This window comes from Budorcas taxicolor, chromosome 10 (assembly GCF_023091745.1).
Source record: "Budorcas taxicolor isolate Tak-1 chromosome 10, Takin1.1, whole genome shotgun sequence".
NCBI lineage: Eukaryota > Metazoa > Chordata > Mammalia > Artiodactyla > Bovidae > Budorcas > Budorcas taxicolor.
In genome coordinates, this window is record NC_068919.1 from 7,064,117 (window position 1) to 7,089,236 (window position 25,120).

At 37.0% G+C, this 25,120-nt stretch overlaps 1 protein-coding gene across 1 annotated transcript in view; it reads right to left on the minus strand.

Moving 5' to 3' along the window:
* CERT1 (ceramide transporter 1) overlaps positions 1–25,120 on the minus strand; it is a 130,157-nt gene that overhangs the window by 73,928 nt on the left and 31,109 nt on the right. Inside the window, exon 4 of the mRNA XM_052646302.1 lies at positions 11,874–11,990. Coding sequence (XP_052502262.1) covers positions 11,874–11,990 — 117 coding nt within the window. The remainder of the gene's footprint in view (positions 1–11,873; positions 11,991–25,120) is intronic.

The following is a 25,120-nucleotide window of genomic DNA, read 5'->3' on the forward strand; positions in this document are numbered from 1 at the left end:
AAACAGAAAATGAAGTTACAGAACACACGTTTAATTCATCTCACTTAGAAATGGTTAGACATTAATGAAGCTGGCAGAGACGCAGAGCAGAGAAAGGAAGATGTACACGTTTTGTAGACAGAATGAGCGCCAGTCTCAGAAATACCCTGACAGCGTATAAGAAGAGTGCTAATACCCTTAGGTAGAGTGCTCCTACTTCTGAGAATCCTTTATGAGGACACACATCACAGAAAAATACTTTATGTAGGAAGGGAGTAACTACTAACTGCAAAAAATAATTGAAACAATCTAAAGGCCTAAGAATAAGCACATGAGTACCACAATTAAAATATAATGAAATATTAATGAAGTTGTGTTTTAAGGAGAAAATGATGTTAAGAGTTAAAAAATCAACAACAGGATATAAACTTTGTTATTTCCATAAAGTTGTAGGGGCAAAATGTACAGAGAGTAAGAAGGAAATATACCAAAATGAAGAACTGTCTTGCTTGTAAGACTGATGGTAATTTTGTAACTTTTTCCTTATAATTAATAAAAGTTACTTTTAAAAACCCAGGGCAAGGGGAACCAATGAAATCTGATCAATACCTATTTGCAGGAATGGTTTTAAAAGACTTAAGAATTTTTAGATCTAAGTGTATGGAGAAGATTCTTTTTTTAAGGAGATTGATGATTTATTTCTTAGTATTCAACTATGCACTTATATGCAGAGTACATCATGAGAAACGCGGGGCTGGAAGAAGCACAAGCTGGAATCAAGATTGCCAGGAGAAATATCAATAACCTCAGATATGCAGACGACACAACCCTTATGGCAGAAAGTAAAGAGGAACTAAAAACCATCTTGATGAAACTGAAAGAGGAGAGTGAAAAAATTGGCTTAAAGCTCAACATTCAGAAAATGAAGATCATGGCATCTGGTCCCATCGCTTCACGGGAAACAGATGGGGAAACAGTGTCAGATTTTATTTTTCTGGGCTCCAAAATCACTGCAGATGGTGACAGCAGCCATGAAATTAAAGACGCTTACTCCTTGGAAGGAAAGTTATGACCAACCTAGATAGCATATTCAAAAGCAGAGACATTACTTTGCCAACGAAGGTCCATCTAGTCAAGGCTATGGTTTTTCCTGTGGTCATGTATGGATGTGAGAGTTGGACTGTGAAGAAAGCTGAGTGCCGAAGAATTGATGCTTTTGAACTGTGGTGTTGGAGAAGACTCTTGAGAGTCCCTTGGACTGCAAGGAGATCCAACCAGTCCATTCTGAAGATCAGCCCTGGATTTCTTTGGAAGGAATGATGCTAAAGCTGAAACTCCAGTACTTTGGTCACCTCATGCGAAGAGCTGACTCATTGGAAAAGACTCTGATGCTGGGAGGGGTTGGGGGCAGGAGGAGAAGGGGACGACAGAGGATGAGATGGCTGGATGGCATCACTGACTTGATGGACGTGAGTCTGAGTGAACTCCGGGAGATGGTGATGGACAGGGAGGCCTAGAGTGCTGCGATTCATGAGATCGCAAAGAGTCGGACACAACTGAGCGACTGAACTGAACTGACTGATGCACCCATGAGAAAAAAGCTGGAATTAACTACAAAGGGGGGTGTATTACAAACAATCGAGGTTGTGGTTCCTGTAATAATGTTACCACTCACTAATCAATGTTCTCATAATCTGTTCAATCTCACTTTTATGCAAAATGGGAATAATACCTACACTGAAAGACTTCCCACAGGATTAAATGATAACACTGGCTACAGTCTATCCTTCTACAGATCAAGGGGGTTGCTACTGAGGAGAATGAAGGACTAGGAAATAAACACTGACATACACGTATTTCTGCCAGTGACCACGACTTGTCTGTCAAGAACATGAACTTGTTATACGACTGAAAAATGAGAGAATTTTTTTTTTGAGGATAACATTTTAACTTAAAGAACATTCATCTACTTTGCAACATTTTCTTATGATGCTTAACACAATGCTGTCTTTCATACCTCAATACCACACAAGCCCAGAATATCTATCATACAATTAAGACAATGGAAGCAAAATTGTGTTTAAGGTATTTGGTAAAAAGGCATGTTTGATGAAAAAGAACAGTTTTATGTACCGTGATTTTTTAAGAAACATTTTCTTCCAGTGAATGTTCGGTATACTCAGCAAGTAAAATGAGAAAATAGTTTCCACTGCTGTCAATATGCATAAGCCATGCCACCCACCACTACGTTTCCATATCAGATAGAGCAAAAGCAGAATCACATCTGCCGGATGACTGTCAGAAATCTTCCCTCCTGATTAAATAAAAATTCAAAGACAACACTGAACACTGTTTTAAAAACAAACAAACAAACAAACAAAAAAACAAGGACTTTAATAGTACAAAGCATCATTTATCTTTAATATTTTCTAAAACTAGCAATATGGAACCTTTATTCAATTCCAGATTAACTGTCCTTTTCCCCCCCTCATCTTTCTTATCTAAAGAAACATTTTACAAGCAATTTACAGACTAAAAAAGATACAAGGAATCAGCTAAAAATCTAGTAATATTTACCTGAATTGTTAGTAGCAAGTATGTGGTAAGCATTACAACAACATGCAAGTTTGGTAAACTCTATAAATCTTCAAGAAAATTAGAGATACCAAGGGAACATTTCATACAAAAATGAGCACAATAAAGGAAAGAAATGGTATAGACCTAATAGAAGGAGAAGATATTAAGAAGAGGTGGCAAGAATACACAGAAGAACTATACAAAAAGGATCTTCATGACCCAGATAACCACGATGGTGTTAAGTCAAGTGGGCCTTAGGAAGCATAACTATGAAGAGAGCTGATGAAATTCCAGTTAAGCTATTTCAAATCTTCAAAGATGATGTTGTGAAAGTGCTATACTCAAAATGCCAGCAAATTTGGAAAACTCAGCAGCGGGCACAGGACAGGAAAAGGTCAGTTTTCATTCCAATCCCAAAGAAAGGCAATGCCAAAGAATGTTCAAACTACTGCACAACTGCACTCAACTCACACACTGGGAAAGTAATGCTCAAAATTCTTCAAGCAGGCTTCAACATTACGTGAACTGTGAACTTCCAGATGTTGAGGCTGATTTAGAAAAAGCAGAGGAACCAGAGATCAAATTACCAACATCTGGTGGATCATCAAAAAAGCAAGAGATTTCCAGAAAAACATCTACTTCTGCTTTATTGACTACACCAAAGCCATTGACTGTGTGGATCATAACAAACTGTGGAACATTCTTCAAGAGATGGGAATACCTGACCTCTGACCTGCCTCCTGAGAAATCTGTATGCAGATCAGGAAGCAAGAGTTAGAACTGGACATGGAACAAGACTGGTTCCAAATGGGGAAAGGAGTACGTCAAGGCTGTATATAGTCACCCTGCTGATTTAACTTCCACGCAGAATGCATCATGTGAAATGCTAGGCTGGATGAAGCACAAGCTGGAATCAAGACTGCTGGGAGAAATATCACTAACCTCAGATATGCAGATGACACCACCCTTATGGCAGAAAGTGAAGAGGAACTAAAGAGTCTCTTGACGAAAGCGAAAGAGAGAGAACAATGAAAAAGCTGGCTTAAAACTCAATATTCAGAAAACTAAGATCATGGCATCCAGTACCATCACTTCATGGGAAATAGATGGGGAAACAATGGAAACTGTGATAGATTTTATTTTGGGGGGCTCCAAAATCACTGCAGATGGTGACTGCAGCCATGAAATTAAAAGATGCTTTGTCCTTGGAAGAAAAGCTATGACCAACCTAGACAGCATGCTAAAAAGCAAAGATTTTACTTTGCTAACAAAGGTCCATCTAGTCAAAGTTATGGTTTTTCCAGTAGCCATGTATGGATGTGAGTTGGTCTATAAAGAAAGCTGAGCACTGAAGAATTGATGCTTTTGAACTGTGGTGTTGGAAAAAACTCTTGAGTGTCCCTCGGACTGCAAGGAGATCCAACCAGCCAATCCTAAAGGAAATCAGTCCTGAATATTCATTGGAATGACTGATGCTAAAGCTGAAACTCCATTACTTTGGCCCCCTGATGCAAAGAACCAACTCACTGGAGAAGACCATGATGCTGGGAAAGAGTGAAGGCAGGAGAAGTGGACGACAGAGGATGAGATGTTTGAATGGCATCACCGAGATGATGGACATGAATTTGAGTCAACTCCGGGAGCTGGTGATAGACAGGGAAGCCTGGTGTGCTGCAGTCCATGGGGTCGCAAAGAGTGTGACATGATTGAACAACTGAACTGAACTGATGACATCAATACTTGTAAAACCTTTTCAAATTTTCAATATTCACCTGATCATGACAACTCACTCCAGTCTTCTTGCCTGGGAAATCCCATGGACAGAGGAGCTTGTTGAGCTATAACAGTTCATGGGGTCACAAAGTGTCAGACACGACTTAAGTGATGAAACCACTATGCTCAGCTTTAGAAGATAGTACAAAATTGTTTTACCAGTCTATATCTGTTGCATGCCATCCTCGTCAACATTTGGTATTAAATCTTTTATTTTTTAAGCTACTCAGGCATATGATGGTATCACTGTGCTCCCTGACATCTAATGGCATTGACTGTTGACTACCTTTTCATATGCTCATTACCCATTTGGATATGTTCTTTATGAAGTACCAGATCAAGTCTCTTGGCCTTTTTTTTTTCAATTGCACTGTGTATACTTTTCTCATTAACTTGTAAGACCCTCCATGCCTTTCTGACATAAAATGTTGTCAAGTTATTTCTCAACTGGCCACATGGTTAATAAGATTAGCTACCTAAATATCTTCTTGGTTCACTGTTCTTGTAAAATCCTGATTCTTCCTTTAATTACTGGTAAAAGATAAACACCTTCCTAGATAGAAGAACCTGGCTGAAAACTACAAATTAATGACATTTATTCCCTTTTTAAGATTATAAACTTCATTAAGTATTTAGGCAACATATGGAAGCACAAAGTGAAGATGAATTTAGGTGAATTCAGGTTTTTGACCGCAACAAAATTGCAGGCAACAGAAATTTAAAGTTATTTTAAAAGCCTTTGATACAAGTATTTTTATTCTAAAACACTAAGAATATTAAAGAGAGTTAGTATCTTGTTTTCTCCCTTGATTTCACTAACCTTAAAAATCATGATAGTTAGACATTATCTATATTTAAGTGTTAAAATATTTTATTAACCATTATGGATTATTGCCTTTTCATACTGTCCATGGGAAAAGGCAATAATCCATAATGGAGGAGAAGGGGACAACAGAGGATGAGATGGTTGGATGGCATCACTGACTCAATGGACATGAGTTTGAACAAGCTTTGGGAGTTGGTGATGGACAGAGAGGCCTGGCATGCTGCAGTCCATGGGGTTGCAAAGAGTCGGACACAACTGAGTGACGGAACTGAACTGATGGATTATTACAAGCAATCTAGCGAGTAACTCCCACTGTTAGAATCAACCAAATTCCTCATTTTAAGGAGAGAAACATCCAGACATTTAATAAATGCTGGTTAACAAAGTTCAGTTGTTATACTACCTACTTGGGTTTTTCTACAGCTTATCTGAGAAAATGGCAAAGCCCTGACTACTCCAGCAGCTAGTACTAGGTGTGCACGTCCCTCAACAATTAAAGGGCTTCTCAGGTGGTACTAGTGGTAATAAAGAACCTGCCTCCCAATGCAGAAGACAAAAGAGACACAGGTTTGATCACTGGGCTGGGATAATCCCCTGGAGAAGGAAACAGCATCCCACTCCTGTATTCCTGCCTGGAAAATCCCATGGACAGAAGAACCTGGTGGGCTGTAGTCCATGGAAGTGCAGAGTTGGACACGACTGAAGCGACTGAGCACAATTAGAACTCTTGAATATAAAGGAAAAGTAAAATTTGATTCCATCTTCTTCCTTTCATCACTGTGGTGTGATGCAAATAAGGTAAAAGAAAAACTGGTTCTAATCCACTGAGCCTATAAATTACTTACATACAGTATACACTAAAAAACAGCTATTGTAAAAGTTTTATTTACATTCTTAAACCTTTATCAATTTAATCAGATTCAAAATGCAAAGCTAAGTTTACATGATAATCATTTATAAAGCAGACAAGTATAGAATGAGCCTCTAGTACCTGTTAAGAAATTTCTCCAATATTATAGTTGATTAAAAAAGACAGAGGACTTCCCTGGCAGTCCAGTAGTAAAGACTCCGAGCTTCCATTGCCACGGGCATAGGTTCGATACCTGGTTGGGGAACTAAGATCCCACAACAAACAGAAATGGGATGACTTTATATGACTTTGATGTTTAAAAACTGCTAAAAAGAAAACAGGTATATTCTGCCACCTAGCTAAAAATAGTTTTCTAATAAATTTATGTCAAATTTAAGATAAAAGCAATTAAGATGTCATGTAAGCAGAAATTGTTTCTTTCAGAAGTAGAGAAAAAGCACTAAGATCAAACTGACCCAGACATACCATAGGAAAAAGAAAACTCATTATGGCAAAGAGCAATACTACTTTTAAAAGATCTTTAAAGTGAGTCTTGGGCATCATTTAGGTTTGCTCAACCATGAGAATCTTCTGGTGGGGAAACTTCTTTCATAACCCATTTCAAGTAAAATATACCAATTCCTTAAAAAAAAAAAAAATTGCACTTAATTTCCTCAGACAGAAATCCTTTAACTTCTCAGGCCAAGAATACACCTTTCTTTTGAAAGTAATCAAATGGAGCTTTACATATAAATTAGTGAGTCTTCACAAAGGAACAAAGGCACAAACATTAAATTGTAAAACAACTGCCTGTAGATTCTCACCACAGAAAATCAACATCAAAATTATCTGGATTCTGCCTCCCTAAATTGTATACTTTCCTATGACTGCTTAGGTCTTAGATAATTTACAAAATATAGGGAATATGGGTGGTCCATGACCACCAAAATTTCAGGATCTACCAAGATTGCTCCCTTATGGAAGTAAAGCAATGTCATGATTACTACAAACTCTTACCAGAGCCAGAAAAACTTAACTTTATCAACAGGATTCTTGGATCTGCTAATGCAGGGACAGCATTCCTGCTGGTGTTCTTGTTTTGATGGGGTGGCGATGTAGGGGAGTCTATTTCTTTCATGGTAAGAAGAAGCCCTGTTTATTCAAAATCACATGCACTGCAACTGTAAAAGAGTCTAGGAGTAATCCTATGATTCTCTTAAATCACAGAATCAACAGATGGCTTATCATAATTCCTTTATTAACTGATTATACAGAAAGTGCTCACAGAAGCCTTTAGATAATACTAGATACATCTTTACTAAAAATAATATTAACTTATCCAAATAAAAAATAACCAACTTACCATCACATTTGTAGTTTTTAGTTTTAAAATGATTTTCACAAACAACTCATTAGACCTCAAAGACTGCATGGCAGATGGCTAAGAGATTAAAAAAACAAGTAAGCCTTGTCTTTAAAGATTTATTTAGTGTTGTTTCAATTCCTAAGGGGAAATGAAAAGTATGAATGGATTCCACATATATGAAGCCAGCACACTATTTTAAATAAAATTACTGGTTTGGTATACATATTCCCCTTTCTGTATTTTATATTAAAATAGAACCCCTGAATTTAAGAAAGACCTCAGAAATACCTTCTTTCCACAGGGACTACTTGTTTAATGTTACACTGAATTATGCAATTTCTAATATACTGCAAAAATTTAAATCATGAAATCATATTAACTTTTCTTGTACTGAGCAAGTTATTACGGAATGAATACCAAGGAGGACAAAACAACAGAGCTAGACAAAGAACACAGAACCCTCGTTTATTTTTGTCAGTAATCATTCTAACACTAACTGTAAAGATTAAAAGGAAAAAACAACTCCTGAAATTACAAATTTCCCCCATAAAATGTTTTACAATACTGTAAATTATTTCAACTGGAAAACATATGTGTCTGATGGTTTGCCGATTCCTACAAAAAAGTTGTGTCCCTGAGCCTTTAAGAAGTTTATGGTTCAAAACAAACACCAGAGATATGAAGGACATATTAAAAAATATGAGAACACTGATTCAAAAAGCTCAAGGTTTCAGTCAACAAAATACATCTGCCGTGAGTACTCATAGGATGGCAGAAGTGTTTGCTGGACCGAAGTTCTGGTTCTCAAGTCATACAGACCTAGGTCTGAATGCTGGCCCCTTCACTAATTGGCAGTTTAACCTTGGACAAGTTACTTAACCTCTCTCTGTCTCAATTTCCTAATGTGTAAAAATAGGACAATAATGTTAATCTCACAAGGTTGTGAGAGCAAAATGTGAAAAAACATATGAAGTGTTTATTACTCTATCTGGCACACTGTAACCCTCAGAAATGTTTGCTATCATCAACATCACCTCTACCATATTATTCTTGTTGAAGAGGTTCTGTAAAATAGAACTCCTGATATGTATTTAAGTATCTATGTATGTGTATGTGTGAAATTGATTGATATATAAAGGTTATCATAATACGAATAACAGCTTCCTGGAAAGAAAAGAACAGAAACCTCCAGTTTCCCCAGCCCAACCTATCAGGGAAGCCCTAACAAAGGCCTAGCAGCAAGAAAAGGCAATGGAGTGGCAGGGCCATCTGGCAACATCAGAAAAGAAAAAGACAGGTCCACTGTTCCAAGTGTACTGTCCAGCCATCACCAAGACAGGTGGTGCCATGGACCCCAGTCTCCAGTGCTTAAGCACTACAGTGTAACACCGTTATGGCAATCCATGGGCAGAAAGATGAGTTCACATATATCCTGTGTATATATATGGTGCATATATATATATATATATATATATATATATATATCCTGTATATATATATATGGTATGTATATGGTAGCAGAACTCAGACAACACACTCCAACCTGCAGGAAGTGAACCTGTAGGAACTATTTTCAAACATTCCGCCAACGGTAACCGATAGTACAATCAACATAAAATTGAATCCTAAGAGTCTACTTACGAAAACGCAGTATAGTCTCTGGCAAGTCACTTAAGTTTAATCTAAACCTCAGTTACCGTGTCTGTGAAATAATATTTTCCTCATCTCTCAGGGCAGTAGATAGAAAATAAAGTGCATGAAGTATAATAAAGCAATGATTAGTACTTGGTGACCCCCAAAATAAACAATACCTCCTATCCTCATCATCATACCTTAACAATTTGATTTGATTCTGAATATCAATCCAAGAATGCTTGCTTAAAGAGTAAAATTATCAAGTTTAGGTTCTACATTAATATTTTTTAGTGATTTTGAAGCATGAATCCGAAAACATCTCACTACCTTCCTGCTCCCAGTCTATGGGAAGAAAAAAAAAAAAGAGAGAAAACTTTTCTGGTTATGTTTGATGATAGCTTTTGAATTTTCTCCTTCCCATGTCAGTTTAGTAACTCAATTTATTTTTAGAATTCAAATTCAGTTTAAATCTTCACTGATATGTTGTTTAATTGGTACATATCATTTTACATTAAAATTTAACACATATTAGTAAGAATAACAATGATTTTTCCTTCCTTGTTTATGAATAAACTATATTTAGAAATAAGAAAGGAAAGTTTATATACTGTATCTAGAACCTTGCTGCTGAATCTATTTCTAAGAACTTAAATTTACCAAAACTCCATTACCCAGAGTAAGTCACAAGGCTCTGATGGAGACTCAAAGATCCTAGCTATCCATTATTGAAAGGTGCAAAGAAATCAATGATATAGAAGAAATATATGCTTTATGCATCATTCTTCATACAAACAGAAGAAACAAAATGACAATCTGCAAAGGTTCCTGAACCAGCTTCACTATGAAGAATGAACGAAATCAAATATGCTTATTTAAAACAGAGAAAAACTGGTGTCGTAATCTAAATCAACTAATTAAGCCAACAAACGTCATCTCAGTTAAAAATACCGAAATTAGTTTTAATAACGCCTTTAATCATTATTAAGAGGGCTGGCCCTGACAACTACACAAAACAGACCACTCTCTTTAAATGCACATTTAGCAACTCTCACTGAATGTAGAACTCTTTATCCATAAAAAACATGGTATAATTTCAGTGAATTTGTGGCTTCAAAACTCTTTCTTTTCCTACTATGTCATAAATGGGAAAAAACATCAGCCACTCTGGTAAGTAACCTTACATATATTATTTCATGTGTCCCTTAAACACATTAAGAAGAGATGAAGGCAAGGTCACATACGTCATACAAGGCAGGGTCTGCAGAGTCAGAATTCAGGTTAGCCCAGCTCCAAAGTACTGAGATTTTAGAATTCTAGCTCATCTCACTTTTATTTATTTGCTTTAATTTTTACTTAACTATAGCTGGTTTATAATACTGTGTCAGTTCAGGTATACAGCTTCACATTCTTCTCCATTATAGGCTATTACAAATTACTGAATATAGCTCCCTGTACTACACAATAAATCCTTGTTGTTTATCATATATACAGTGGTGTGTATATGTTAATCCCATACTCCTAATTCATCCTTCCCCCTTCTGTTTCCCGTTTAGGAGTCACAAGTTGTTTCCTGCATCTGTGAGTCTGAGTCTGTGTTTTGTATTACTAAATAAGCTCATTTGTACCTTCTTTTCAGATTTCACATATAAGTGATATCACACAATACTCGTCTTCCTCTATCTGACCTTCTTCACTTAGTGTGATAATCTCTAGGTCCCTCCATGTTGCTGGAAATGGCAATATTTCATTCTTTTTTGGCTGAGTAATATTCCACTGTAATATGTACCACACCTTCTTTATCCATTCATCTATTGATAGACATTTAGGTTGCTTCCATGTCTACTGGCTCATCTTTTCTTTAAATAATAGAAAACTGTTTACCATTTTTACACCATTTCCTGAGGTAATAATATCAAGGTAACTAAGATTCACAAAATGCTTTAAAGTAATATAATTCTAAAGTTAGAACAAGTACAAAAGGAAAGCATGAGAGCCAGATTTCCTTAGGCTGGGAAAATTTATAATTAAGAAACAAACCTAATGCATGATCAATATCAAGAAGAAAGTGCCTGCAGTATCCCAGGCCTGACTAGTTTTTCTTGTTATGTGTATGTGTGTACATGTTTTGTGTCTATTAAATAACTAAAACAGGTGTTTCAACTACAACTTTGTGAAACCCAAATGAACAAGTACAGACAAGTATATGAACAAATTCAGTTTTCTTCAGGAATGGCATGGTGAGTTTGTAACTTTCCCTATTCCTTGTTTTACCATGAAATACTGAATTAGCTGATAACAGTGATTTTTAAAAATATATTTCTTTAGTCTATATACCAATTATTCATATAGAAGTCAAAAACTAGCTTTAAATTTCAAGACTATGGCTTATACATTTAAGAAAGACTTTTTCAAAGTTTATTAGAAAACTTTATATTTTCCAAAATTAACAATTTACAAATGATTATACTAAGGATTTACCCAAATGGTTACAAATGACAATAAAAATTAACACTGAAGCTTTCAAACATTAGGATTTTACAATCTGATGTTATTTCAAAAATCCTTTTACCCACATCATATAAAAGGCATTCATTATGAAGCAAACCCTAAATAAAAAACAAATTTATATAAAAGGGCATATTTTGCTTTAATCATCAATTAAAAATATTTATCATGGCAATCCCTTAGTATAACTCAAATGTTAGAAACAAAATCATTTCAAAAATTTACACCTGTATTAATTTTTACAACCCAAAATATTATGTTCAACTATTCAGTATACACGTACAGAAAAATGTTCTTTTAGCGGTGTTTACCACGAGTCTCTTGCCTCAGTCTCTTTAGACAGGTAAACACTAGAGACCCACCTTGTGCTGCTCAATGGCGTCTATCCACTGCTGTCTGTGATCTGGATCTTGAGCACGAAGATACCAAACGCTATCATTTACACTAATATCAAATCGGCATTCATCAAAATCATGAGGCTGTGGGAGGAAAAAAAGGGAGAAAAGGAAAAGCAAAGCTAATTATATTCTTAGAAGTGTTATACTCCACAGCAAAAACATGAAGATACCCATTCTGGCCGGTGAGAGACTGTTGTTATTCTTTTTGTACTCAAATAACTTTTTGAAGATATTTCAGATAAAAAGCACAGCGAGGGTTTAATTACCAAAAACCATGCTCGTTCACTATTTTTACAAATGAACTGACACATGAACTACAGACATGTTTTTAAAAAAGAGGTAAAATATTTTCCATCAAACGCTTTGAGTCAGTGTAAAGTAGTGGGAATATCACTGAAAGCACAATTCGGGGCAAAAGTAAGTTTTACAAAAGACATTTACTGATATTTTTCTGCTTTCATTATTCAAAAGTAAATTCTCATCAATAGTCTTATTTCATTAAATTTGATAAGCAAGAGATTTTTATATTCTATCAAAAAATAACATTAAATATCTCAAAAGATATCTCAAAGATAACTTCTAGGCTTTTTTACATCTTTTATTTTAATAGCCAAGAGATAATGAAAAGCAAAAGTAAAATGAACACTGCATTAGACCTATGTTAGAGGAAACCGCCTTCATCAAAATATAAGAATTAGTGCAAATGTAAAATATCTGGTTCAGTGTTTCACATTCTTCAAAACAATATATATTTTATATACTTGTTTTTCTCTCAGTGAATGAGTTCAAATATGACAGGATCATATCACAAATACAACCTCTTCTTCTACTGGATAAAGTACAATGTCCTCTTCTGTGAACTAGCTTAGCCGTAGAGGAAAGAGACTCCTCCCTGGCCTTATAGTAATAAACTTACTAGCTGAATGCAATCTACATATTGTGTTTATTCTCTCCCACCTTTAACAGTATCAATCTTTTATCTCATCAGTTTTTCAACAAAAACAATATAAGCTAATTCCACAATGTTCTTTAGCCTATGAATCAATTTCTCTTTTAATATTAAGAAAACTAATTCACGGTTCTGACTGGCTAAAAGATAAAAGTTAAAGCTCTGAGTCTTATGTGCCGGGCATCGCAGTGAGGACTACAGTGGGAGGCAGTGCATGCTAGAGAGAAGAGACAGGAAGAGACAAGGCTGCAAACCCTGCTTCAGTCACTATGACTATAGAAATATGCAAAAGACAACTTTAACACTCAAAACTATAACTGTAAACTGAAAGCTAAATATTCATAAATCTTGAGAATGAAGTCCAGTCATTAAGAAAAGCTTCTTGGAGGAAGGAAAGCATATGTACTATCTGAAGAACAAAGTAAATAATTTATCTGATCAGTCTACTGTTCTAAATAGCCCAGAGGTTTTTAAACTTTTATTCTGAGATATAATCATTATTATATTTCCAGGGACTATTCTTTTTTTTTTATTATTTTTTTTATTTTACTTTACAATACTGTATTGGTTTTGACATACATTGACATGAATCCACCACGGGTGTACATGCATTCCCAAACATGAACCCCACCTCCCACCTCCCTCCCCATAACATCTCTCTGGGTCATCACCGTGCACCAGCCCCAAGCATGCTGTATCCTGCGTCGGACATAGACTGGCGATTCGATTCTTACATGATAGTATACATGTTACAATGCCATTCTCCCAAATCATCCCACCCTCTCCCTCTCCCTCTGAGTCCAAAAGTCCGTTATACACATCTGTGTCTTTTTTGCTGTCCAGTGACTATTCTTAAAAAGGATTTATATTTTATATTGTGTTCAATATTTTCATTAAAGCTTTAGAAAATAAAAAGGTAATATATATACAGTCATTGCTTATTTTTTGCTGGGGATTGTTTCAAGGACTCCTTTGGACACCAAAATTTCAGATGCCTAAGTCCCACACATAAAACAGCTCAGTACAACCAGCTCTCCCTATCTGCAGATGCTGAGCTAGTGGATATGGAGGGTCACCTATTGTTCAAAATTTACTAGTTTCCCCAGCCAATTCTTTTTCCAGCTTTCATATCTTCAAAATTTCCTTATAATCTTCCAAAGAGTCCTATGCCACATTTTAAATATTCCTAAAAACAGAAACTTGTCAGTAAGATTTCTCTGGGTGTGAGTGACTTAATAAAACCTGAAATCAACATAAGTAAACTTTGCCAAATTACTAAATCTGTTATGTTTTCTTTCTCCTATGTTTCAAAGTTTCAATATATGGAGAACTTTAAGCCCTTAATAGATAAAAATGTTATACATAGGAATGGAATAAAATGATACTCTACAAATCTAGAATTAAAGAATTTGAAAACTTCATTTGAATGTCACATTTATATGAGAAGCAGTATCTCAATATCTGCTCAAAGAGATGGAGCTGACAGAAAGTGTACACAAAGTAGCCATTTCTACCATCAGCAGTCTGAGGGATAGGTGGCACAGAAGGGGGATCTACCAATTTTTAGGTGGTAGTATGTAAACGACACAGAAGCTTTGCATCCCTAAAAAGTCAAGACGTGCAGGAAGCTAAATCTACAAGGCTAAAGAAATGACAGATTTGTTAAGAGGTGTGTTTAGGAGAGTAAATCAAAGTCTAGACAAAAAGTTTACACCATGTCTCAACACACACATACTCAAACACATAATACAACAGTCTCCCTTTATCTATGAGAAATATATCCCAAGACCCCCAGTGGATGCCTGAAACTGCAGGTAGTACCAAATTCTACAGAGAGAACTGACCTGTGAACGACAGCAGGATTAGGGGTCTGGTGCTGCAGAAAGCCCGAGTGTCTTACAGTCATTCCTCTGCATCTGGGGCTCACCATCCTCGAATTCAACCACTCCTGGATTGGGCAGTACTACAGGTATTATACACTACTGAAAAATCCTGGGTGTAAGTGGAGCTGTGGAGTTCAAACCTGTGTTGTTTCAAGGGTCAACTGCCCTATGTGTTTTCCTATACAGGTATTAAGGAGCAGGCAGTATACACAGCCGGAGAAGGCAATGGCACCCCACTCCAGTACTCTTGCCTGGAAAATCCCATGGACAGGAGCCTGGTGGGCTGCCGTCTATGGGGTCACACAGAGTCGGACACGACTGAGCGCCTTCACTTTCACTTTTCACTTTCATGCACCGGAGAAGGAAATGGCAACCCACTCCAGTGTTCTTGCCTGGAGAATCCCAGGGACAGGGGAGCCTGGTAGGCTGCTGTCTATGGGGTCACACAGAGTCGGACACGACTGAAGCAACTTAGCAGCAGCAGCAGTATACACAGCACGGATATGGACAAAGGAACAAGCCATGGCCCACCAGGGACAGAGCAGCCTGCATGAGATTTCATTATGCTGCTCAAAATAATGTGCCATTTAAAATTTACCAACTGTTTATTTCTGGAATTTTCCACTTAATACTTTCAGATCTTATAGGTAACTAAAACTGCAGAAATCAAAACTGCTGATGGGGTGGGGGGAACCACTGTAGATAGTTAGACTTTAATTCAAAGAAAACTAATCTTTACTTAGAATTTCATTGTGGATATTTTATTCACCATGCTGCTGCTAAGTTGCTTCAGTCGTGTCCGACTCTGTGTGACTCCATAGACGGCAGCCCACCAGGCTCCCCCGTCCCTGGGATTCTCCAGGCAAGAACACTGGAGTGGGTTGCCATTTCCTTCTCCAATGCACGAAAGTGAAAAGTGAAAGTGAAGTCATGGATTACTCTAAAAAAAAACACATCAAAATACTATTTATCTTGATTACTGAGTTTTTTGATGCTATCTTAAATTTTACAACTTAAGTTAGTCCCTCATTGGTCTTATCCTAGTTGTAGCCCTGACAGATGATTAGGAGAAAACCAATAAGGGATGAAGAACAAAATTAGATGAAAAAATACAAGACGTGGTAGATGTAAGCGATGACATGAGCTATCTTCAGAAAAAAATAACTGAAAAATCTAAAGAAGAGATAAACCAGCAAGCAATGAAAAGTAAGCTAAAAGAGCTAAGAAAAAAGAAATGAGTTGAAACTACATCAGAAGCAGCAATAAAAAGCAAATAAGTGTTTTCTAAACAGAAAGAGAAAAATACAAAGTGAAAGAAATATAATGAGTGAACAAAGGAGGTCAAGCAAATGATTTAAGTGGTATTTTAAAAGAGGAAAATGCAATAAATGTAACAAAAAAATTCAAAGATACTATCTTTTCTTCTTTTTTTAATCTTTTAGCCCCACCAGGCAGGCATGTGGGATCTCTGGCCCTAGGGATCTTAGTTTTCTGACCAGGGGTTGAACCTGCGACCCCGGCACCGGCAGCACAGAGTCTTGACCACTGAACCACCAGGGAAGTCCCGATACTACCTTTAAATGAAATGTTCAAATCACAGATCCAAAAGATATATTATACCCAGGAAAAAGGGTTGCAGGAAATAAACTCAATCTGAAGGCTCATTCTGTGAAATTAATTTAAGAAAGAAGAAACAATGATTCTCAAGCTTTTTCCATTGTCACCCCTACTCCGAGGGAAAACAAATTCTCCTTAGTGAGAGCGATCAAACAGAAAGAACTAAGATTTTGTCCAGCTGATTTTTCTTGGAGGCCACATAAGATATTGTAAATACCAAGATTATTTCACTTTCCCAAGAACCAAGTATAGGGGCCCACTGAGAATGAGAATGCACATGCTAGGGAAGAAGGCCAACAACATAAAAGAAAATGTAGACAGGCCTCATCCTTAACCATGTCAACATTCACTGTCAACAACAACAGACGTATCAAAAGGTGAACTGGCATTTGTATCTACTCTTGGTCTGTCTTATTTGTCCTTAGGGCTGCTCTAACAGGAAAACCCAGCATACACTGGGTAGCTTTTTTGATTGTTTTATTAGTGAAGTTTTACAATCTAACTACGTGGCGTGTGCTGCATGTTCAGTCGCTAAGTCGCGTTTGACTCTTTGCGACCCAGTGGACTGCAGCCCGCCAAAGTTGCTCTGTCCATAGGATTCTTCAGGCAAGAACACTGGACAGGGTTGCCATTTCCTCCTCCAGGGGATCTTCCCATCCCAGGGATGGAACCCATGTCTCCTGCACTGGTAGGCAGATTCTTTACCTCTGAGCCCTGGAAGCCCCTGAGATAGCTTTAACAACAGAAATTTCTCACAGTTCTGGAGGTTGGAAGTCCAAGCTCAGGGTGTGAGCACGGGAGGGCACTCAGTGAGGGCCTTCTTTCCGGTTTGCCAACGGCTGCCATCTAGGTATGTCGTCATATGGAGGACAGAGAGCTCTCGGGTTTCTTCATCCTCTCATAAGGGTACCAGTGTCACCATGGGGGCTGTACTTACATGACCTCAACTAAATCCAAATTCCTCCCAAAGGCCCCACTTCCAGATTACCATCACAGTGAGAATTAAGGCTTTAACACATACCACAGCATCCATTATCTATCAAAATACCCTTACAGGAAAAGGGGCATATATCCACAAAGAAAAAGAAGGAAAACAGTTGCCAACAAAATTTGAAGCTGGAATGTGATAACTGACACTAACAGGTCTGAATATGCTGAAAAGTAAATACACACAAGGGAAAAGACAAAAAAAAGCCATTTGTTTTGGAGGCATCAAGTAGCACTAAAGGTAAAGGCATGGGAAGAGCTGAAAACAAAACTAATAAAAAGTCGTTAAGAAGTGGAACTAGACCCCTGGAACCTCATCTGCCTATCCCACTGTGCAGTAACATTAGAGGCCCCACCTTTCAGAGAGCTGGTACCAGACAGGTGTAGGAAGAAGGCACATTCCTATAAACAAGGAAAGGTGAAAAAAGCAGATAAGGGACAGTGTTCATATTAAAGGATTCTTTCCCTTACTTGATTCCCAAAAGTCTTGTACCCATACTTGTTCCTTCTATCTCCTTCTGCCTGTAAGGAAGATTCACCTACAGGAAAACTAAGTAATCCGAGAGAAAAGACATATAGTAATAATACTTAAGGGTTTCATAACTGGGCACTTAATCAGTACGAAAGTTCTAAACCACAAAGACATAGAAAAATTACCTTTCAGAACCGGAAGATATGCTTCATCAAAATGAAGAAGTAACCAAGAGAAGTAAGAAGCAACCAAGAGAAGTAAGAAGCAATGGAGATCCAGGAAAAGCAGCAGCAAAGGGACTTCCCAGGAAGACATTAAGGAAAATGCCCACAGCAGAGTTATGCAGAAGACGGAAAATTCTAGATTAGCACAGTATGACAGGATGATTTAGAAGGAATCTCTCTAGTGGGAGGAAAAGTGGACTGACAAGATTAACTAAAAAAGTTAAACTCAGTGGAGAGGGTGTAGGAAGATTTCCCTAGAAACTCAAAGAAAGCCAACCAAATTTTAATAAAGTTTGACATATAATTAATATATAATAAACTATCCATTTAATGTGTACAATTCAATGGCATTTTTACTTGTATAGAACCCATGAAATCAATACCATACCACGACGGAAATGTTTTCATCTCTGTAGCCCCCAAAGGACTTATCCTGTCTGCAGAACATCTATTCCTCTGTCACCAGCTTCCAGAAACCAAGGATCTTCCTTTCACTGTATATTAGTGTTCACTTTTTCTAAATTTATATAAATGTAATCAGATAGTAAATACTGTTTTTACTTGGTATAACTATCTTGAGATTTACTCATACTGCTGTGTCTTATTGATAACTTCTTATTGCTGAGAAGAGTTTAATAATGCTGGATATGACATATTTTACTTATTCATACCTGCGGTTGGTCAAAAGTTCATGTCTTGTAAGGATACAAATTTTTATGTCTTTTTTTTTATTATTTTTACTTTATTTTACTTTACAATACTGTATTGGTTTTGCCATACATTGACATGAATCCGATTTTATTTTATTTATTTTTTAAATTTTATTTTTACTTTATTTTACTTTACAATACTGTATTGGTTTTGCCATACACTGACATGAATCCGAAATTTTTACTTCTTTGGACTTAGAAATGGGCTGACTGACTCATAAAATAGACAAACAGTTAACTTTAAAGAACTGACAAAAGTAGCTGCAGCCATTTTACATTCTTACTGGCAGTCTATCAAATCTACTTACTACTCCACATCCTTGCTTGATTTACTTCTAGGATCTCTATTCTGTTCCCCGGATCTATAATGTCTATTCTTACTCCAAAACCAGTATTTTAATTATTGCTGCTTAACAACAGCAAATCTTGAAATCATGTAGTATTACATCCTCAAACTAAATTCTTCTTTCAAAAACCTGCTTTGGTTAGTCTAGGTAGTTTGCATTACATAATTTATGCTTCCAGATAAATTGTATTACCAAGGGCATTAGTATCTTAGATTTCCTATAGATTATTATGTTAAGATGTGATACTTTAACAATGCTGAGGCTTCTAATCTATGAACATAATATCTCTCCATTTAGGTCTTCTTTATCTTGACAATCTCACACAGTTTGCAGGTAACAGTGTCCAAAGTACAGTATATAACGTTAGACTGATTCCTGAGGTAATTTTTTTATGCTACTGTGCATGGAATTGTTTTAAAAATTCAGTTAGTGTTACTAAGAGTTCACATACCACAAATGAAAGATTCTGCCTGCCACAATGAGAATCAAAGATCCCACAGGCCATAACCAAGATGCAGCCCAGCCAAATAAGTATTTTTTAAAAGCCAGTTTGCTTAGTGTATATGATAGTACATTTTGTAACTATATATTAACTTTATATTCTACAGGGTTCCCTTTGGTTCAGCTGGTAAAGTAAAGAACCCACCTGCAATGCAGGAGACCTCGGTTTGATTCCTGGGTTGGGAACATCTGGAGCAGGGAAAGACTACCCACTCCAGTATTCTGGCCTGGAGAATTCCATGGACTGTACAGTCCACCGGGTCACAAAGAGTCAGATAAGACTAAGCAAGTTTCACTTATATTCTACAATCCTGCAAAATTCACTTAGTAGTTGTCAAAACTGTTTACCTAATAAATGTGAAGGAATTTATAAAAAACAACGTCGGGCTTCTCTGACGGCTCAGTTGGTAAAGAATCCATCCACCTGTAATGCAGGAGACTCCAATTCAATTTCCTGGGTCAGGAAGATTCGCTGGAGAAGGGATAGGCTACCCTATTATTATTATTTATTATTAATTATTACCCTATTATATAGTATTCTTGGGTTTCCCTTGTGGCTCAGCTGGTAAAGAATCCACCTGCAATGAGGGAGACCTGGGTTTGATCCCTGGGTTGGGAAGATCCCCTGGAGAAGGGAAAGGCTACCCACTTCAGTACTCTGACCTGGAGAATTCCAAACACTGTATAGTTCATGGGTCTCAAAGAGTCAGATACGATTGAGCGACGTTCACTTTCACTTTCAGAAAACGATGTCACCTGCAAACAGCTTTACTTTAGCCTCTCTGATATTTATGTCTTTTTATATATATATTTTTTGCCTTACTGAAATGACCAGGATGTCCAGAACAATGTTAAACAGAAGTGATAAGGGCAGATATCTTTGCCCTATATCTAATCTTAGGGGAAAGGCATAGTATTTCACAGTTAAGCTTGATGTCAGTTGTGTGTTTTTGTGGATGTCTTTCATTAGGTTGATGTTATTCCTAGTTCTCTAAGAATTTTTATTTTCAATACTAAGTAGTATTGAATTTTGTCAAACACTTCTCTCTTTTTTACTTGTCGGCCTTTACTGAAATTTGTTACAAATTTTTCTCTTTCGTTTGTTAATACAGTGAATTAAAATGACTGAGGCATGGTTATACTGCCCACATAATGTGTGTTGTAAAGAGTCTGTGTAAGATTGGGATTATTTCATTGAATGTATGAAAGAATATGGTGGTGAAATCCTATGGGTGTGTTTTCTTGGTTAGGCAGGAATTTGAAAATTCAATGTTTTAGCCATTGGTTTATTTACATTTTTAGTGTCTTAAAAGCAGTAAGAGAGGAAAATATAACCCTGTGCTGTGCTTAGTCTTTCGGTTGTGTCTGACTCTTTGCAATCCCATGGACTGTAGCCCACCAGGCTCCCCTGTCCATGGGGACTCTCCAGGCAAGAATACTGGAGTGGGTTGCCATGCCCCTCTCCAGGAAAATATAACCTTATTATTTACCCACATATTTCTTTTCTCTATGCTCTTCATTAGCTCCTAAAGATCTGACTTTGCCTCCAGTGTATTTCCCTTCAGCAAGAAAAACTTCCTTTAGCATTTGTTAAGGCAGGCCCACCCACAACAAGTTCTCTTAATTTTCCTTCATCTGAAAACATCTTTATTTCATTCCATTTTTGAAGGATAATTTTCATTGAATACAGAGTTCTGAATGGAAAGCTTTTTGTCTTTGAGCCTCTACGGTTTCTAATGAGAAGTGTATGGTAACTTGAATCACTGTCCCCAGTATGTATGATATTTCTCCATGGCTACTTGCAGCATTTTGTTACCTTTGGTTTTTACAGTTTGACTATGATTACTATGAGTATCCTGTTATGTGTCTGTGAAGTTTCGTGAACCTGTAAATTTATATTTTTCACCAAATCTGCTAAGATTTTACTATAATTTCTTCAATTTTTTTTTTACCCTTTTCCCTCTCCTGAGACTTCTAAAGGCCATTTAATTAGAAATTGCCTCAGAGATCCCTGACATTCTGCTCATTTAAAAACAAACACAAAATCCTAAACATCTGTTATTAAGAATCACTTCTTTTGCTCTAAATTCAAAATCTTGATTTTCTGTCATCTTCATCTGCTACAAATCCTATGCAGTGAATGTTTTTCATTTCAGATGTATTCTTTGTCTCTTCTTAGTTTCAGCTACCTTTTATTCATTATAAGCGTATTTTCTTTTACCTTAAAAAATTATAAATAATTATAATTTACCTCAAATTATTATAAAAATAATTTCACTTTAAAACCTTTGTCAGATAATTCCAATATCTTTAACTTTGCATTTATTCATGTCTTTGCCCTTGAGAATGTGTTTCAATTTCCTGGCTCTTTGTATGTTGCGTGAGTTTATCTTGGACATTGCGAATGGTAGGTTATGAACTCTGGATTCTACTGTATTATTTTGAAAAACACTATTTTTGTTTGTTTCGAAACAAAAATAGTGGGCAAAAATTTTTACAGACCAATTCTTCTGTGTGTTTAATGGGCAGCATCTAGGACCTTAGTTCAGAAGGTTTTGGTCTGGCCTGTACATACACTGCTGAGGATCAGGTACAAATCTGCACAGAGGGTTAAACTCAGAATTTGGGGTTCTTCTTCTCTGGCTCTTTTTTTTTTCTGGATTATTCATTAACTGTGCCCCTTCTGGTTCTTACAGTTAAAAAGATGGCAGTTTTCTTTAAAGGAGTTTTAGCATCCCCAAGTCTCTGCCATAGTAGCAGTAACTCAGGTAACACCCCAGACTTCTTTCCATCTGCCTCATGCACGCATGGCTCAGGAGTCAGCCAGAGACTTGGGGAGCGTTTATACACACAATTTTGAGTTCCCCTTCTTTGGCTTCTCGTTTGTGGGATTCCCTCATTCTCCAGCAGCCCCAGATAGCAAGAAAGAAGAAAAAACTTGTGCTTTTGTTCGTCTACTGCTCCCCATTAGTATCTAACCAGCAGAGATTGTTAGCCCTGGCACCGGCAGTCAGCTCCAGTTTGCATATTCATTTAGACTTCCCCAAACCAGACTCACTGAAGTATAAGGGGTGGGGGAGGACAGGCTAAGCAGCATGCTTATTTGTGCCACAGAACCACAGAAAGAATAAAAGAATGAGAATCAGTAATTTGAAGCTACAAACAGGTTGATTAAAAGAAACAATTAGTCTGCCTAGACAACATCTCTAAAAATAGCCAAACTCCAGCAGATTAGAGGTTTTCTATTTGGGTATGTTAAACTAAAGGAACCCCTAAACTAATGGATATCAAGGAAGGCTGAGGAAAGGGTGCAATATTTAAAAGAGGAAGACAAAGTCTATAGTGAGTAATAAGATCCCACTCCCACCACAAGATTCCACCTACCCAAAGCAATCAAGGAGTATGTCAAGGCTATATATTGTCACCCTGCTTATTAAACTTCTATGCAGAGTGCGTCATGAGAAATGCTGGACTGGATGAAGCACAAGCTGGAGTCAAGATTGCCAGGAGAAATATCAATAACCTCAGGCATGCAGCTGACACGATCCTTATGGCAGAAGAACTAAAGAGCCTCTTGATGCAAGTAAAAGAGGACAGTGAAAAAGTTGGCTTAAAGTTCAACATTCAGAAAACTAAGATCATGGCATTTGGTCCCATCACTTCATGGCAAATAGATGGGGAAACAGTGGAAACAGTGACAGACTTTATTTGGGGGGCTCCAAAATCACTGCAGATGGTGACTGCAGTCATGAAATTAAAAGACACTTGCTCCTTGGAAGAAAAGTTATGATCAATCTAGACAGCTTATTAAAAAGCAGAGACATTACTTTGCCAATAAAGGTCCATTTAGTCAAAGCTATGGTTTCTCCAGTAGTCATGTATGGATGTGAGAGTTGGACTATAAATAAAGCTGATCACCAAAGAACTGATGCTTTTGAACTGTGGTGTTGGAGAAGACTCTTGGACTGCAAGGAGATCCAATTAGTCCATCCTGAAGAAAATCAGTCCTGAGTATTCACTGGAAGGACTGATGCTGAAACTCCAATATTTTGGCCACCTGATGTGAAGAACTAACTCATTTGAAAAGACCCTGATGCTGGGAAAAACTGAAGGTGGGAGGAGAAGGGGATGACAGAAGATGAGATGGTTGGATGCCATCACCAACTCAATGGACATGAGTTTGAGTAAACTCCTGGAGTTGGTGATGGACAGGGAGGCCTGGCGTGCTGCGGCTCATGGGGTCGCAAAGAGTCGGATACGACGAAGCGACTGAACTGAACTGAAAGTAATCAAGGCTCTTAGAGATATGGGTGATTCCTGGGCTAGAATATAGGTAAGGTACACAATGAACTTGGAAAATCTTGAGCTTAAAGTAAGGGGGTACTTTTTAGAGGTGGGGAGGTGGTCCTGGAGGAGAATGCCAAAAGGACCAAAGAAACAGCTCTAAAGAACTTCAGTTAACCAAATCAAGGGCAATTAGATCATCAAAATACCTAAGTACAGTAGTGGATTATAGTTCACGGAATAATTCAAGAATATATGAGTCCATTCTGTTAACAAATGGAACAAAAGCAGGGCTTTTAAAGAACAAAAAAGAAGAATTCTGACATAAATGTGAAAATGGTTTACAGAACTGGAAAATCTCCATTTTGCAATCATTACAGAAATCAGGGTTAGGCAGGCATCATAAAAGATTACTAAATCAAAAAGGGGGAAGAGTCTGATGAAGAACAGGATTTTTATACATGGTCTTAAACGTCTTCCCAGAGAGCTAACATTTTAATTTCAAGGAAAAGAACAGTCACTACAAGCAGGAAAACTGGACAATCCCTTGATTGGATGATTGAAATTCACATCACATGAGATGCAGACAGAAACACGTGCCTCTGCTGTGGTGTCCTGAGAAGGAGGTCATATCATCTGGTAGGTATTTGACCAAGGATGAACAACCTGCATCTAATCATGAAAAACTGTAAGACCAACTCTGAATGAATAAAATTCTATGAAATAACTAGTTAATATTTTTTAAAAACATGAATGTTGTGCCAGGCAAAGAACGGCTAAGGAACTGCTCCAGATTAAAAAAAAGAGAGAGAGAGACATGAAAATTAAATGCAATATATACTCTGAACTGGATTCGGACTGGAAGGAAAAAAATATGCTATAAAGGAAACTGCTGGAATAAGTGATAAATGTAGACTGTAGATTAGAAAAAGGTATTACATGAAACTTCTTGTATTTTTGATAGCCAAATTACATATTTAGTAGGAGAATATCTTTTGGAAATTATACACTAAAGTATGCATGATGTATACTATGTATTCTCAAATGACCAAGAAAAAAAAAAGTGTGTGTGTGTGTGTGTGTGTGTGTGTGTGTGTGTGTACAGGGAAACAATGGTGAAAAGAAAATAATGTTAAAATACTGCTGATCACTTATTGGCCTTTTGGCTAAGACGGAGAGTAAAATGCTGGTGAATCTAGGTGTTCTTGGGAGTTATGTACATTACTCTGACAACTTT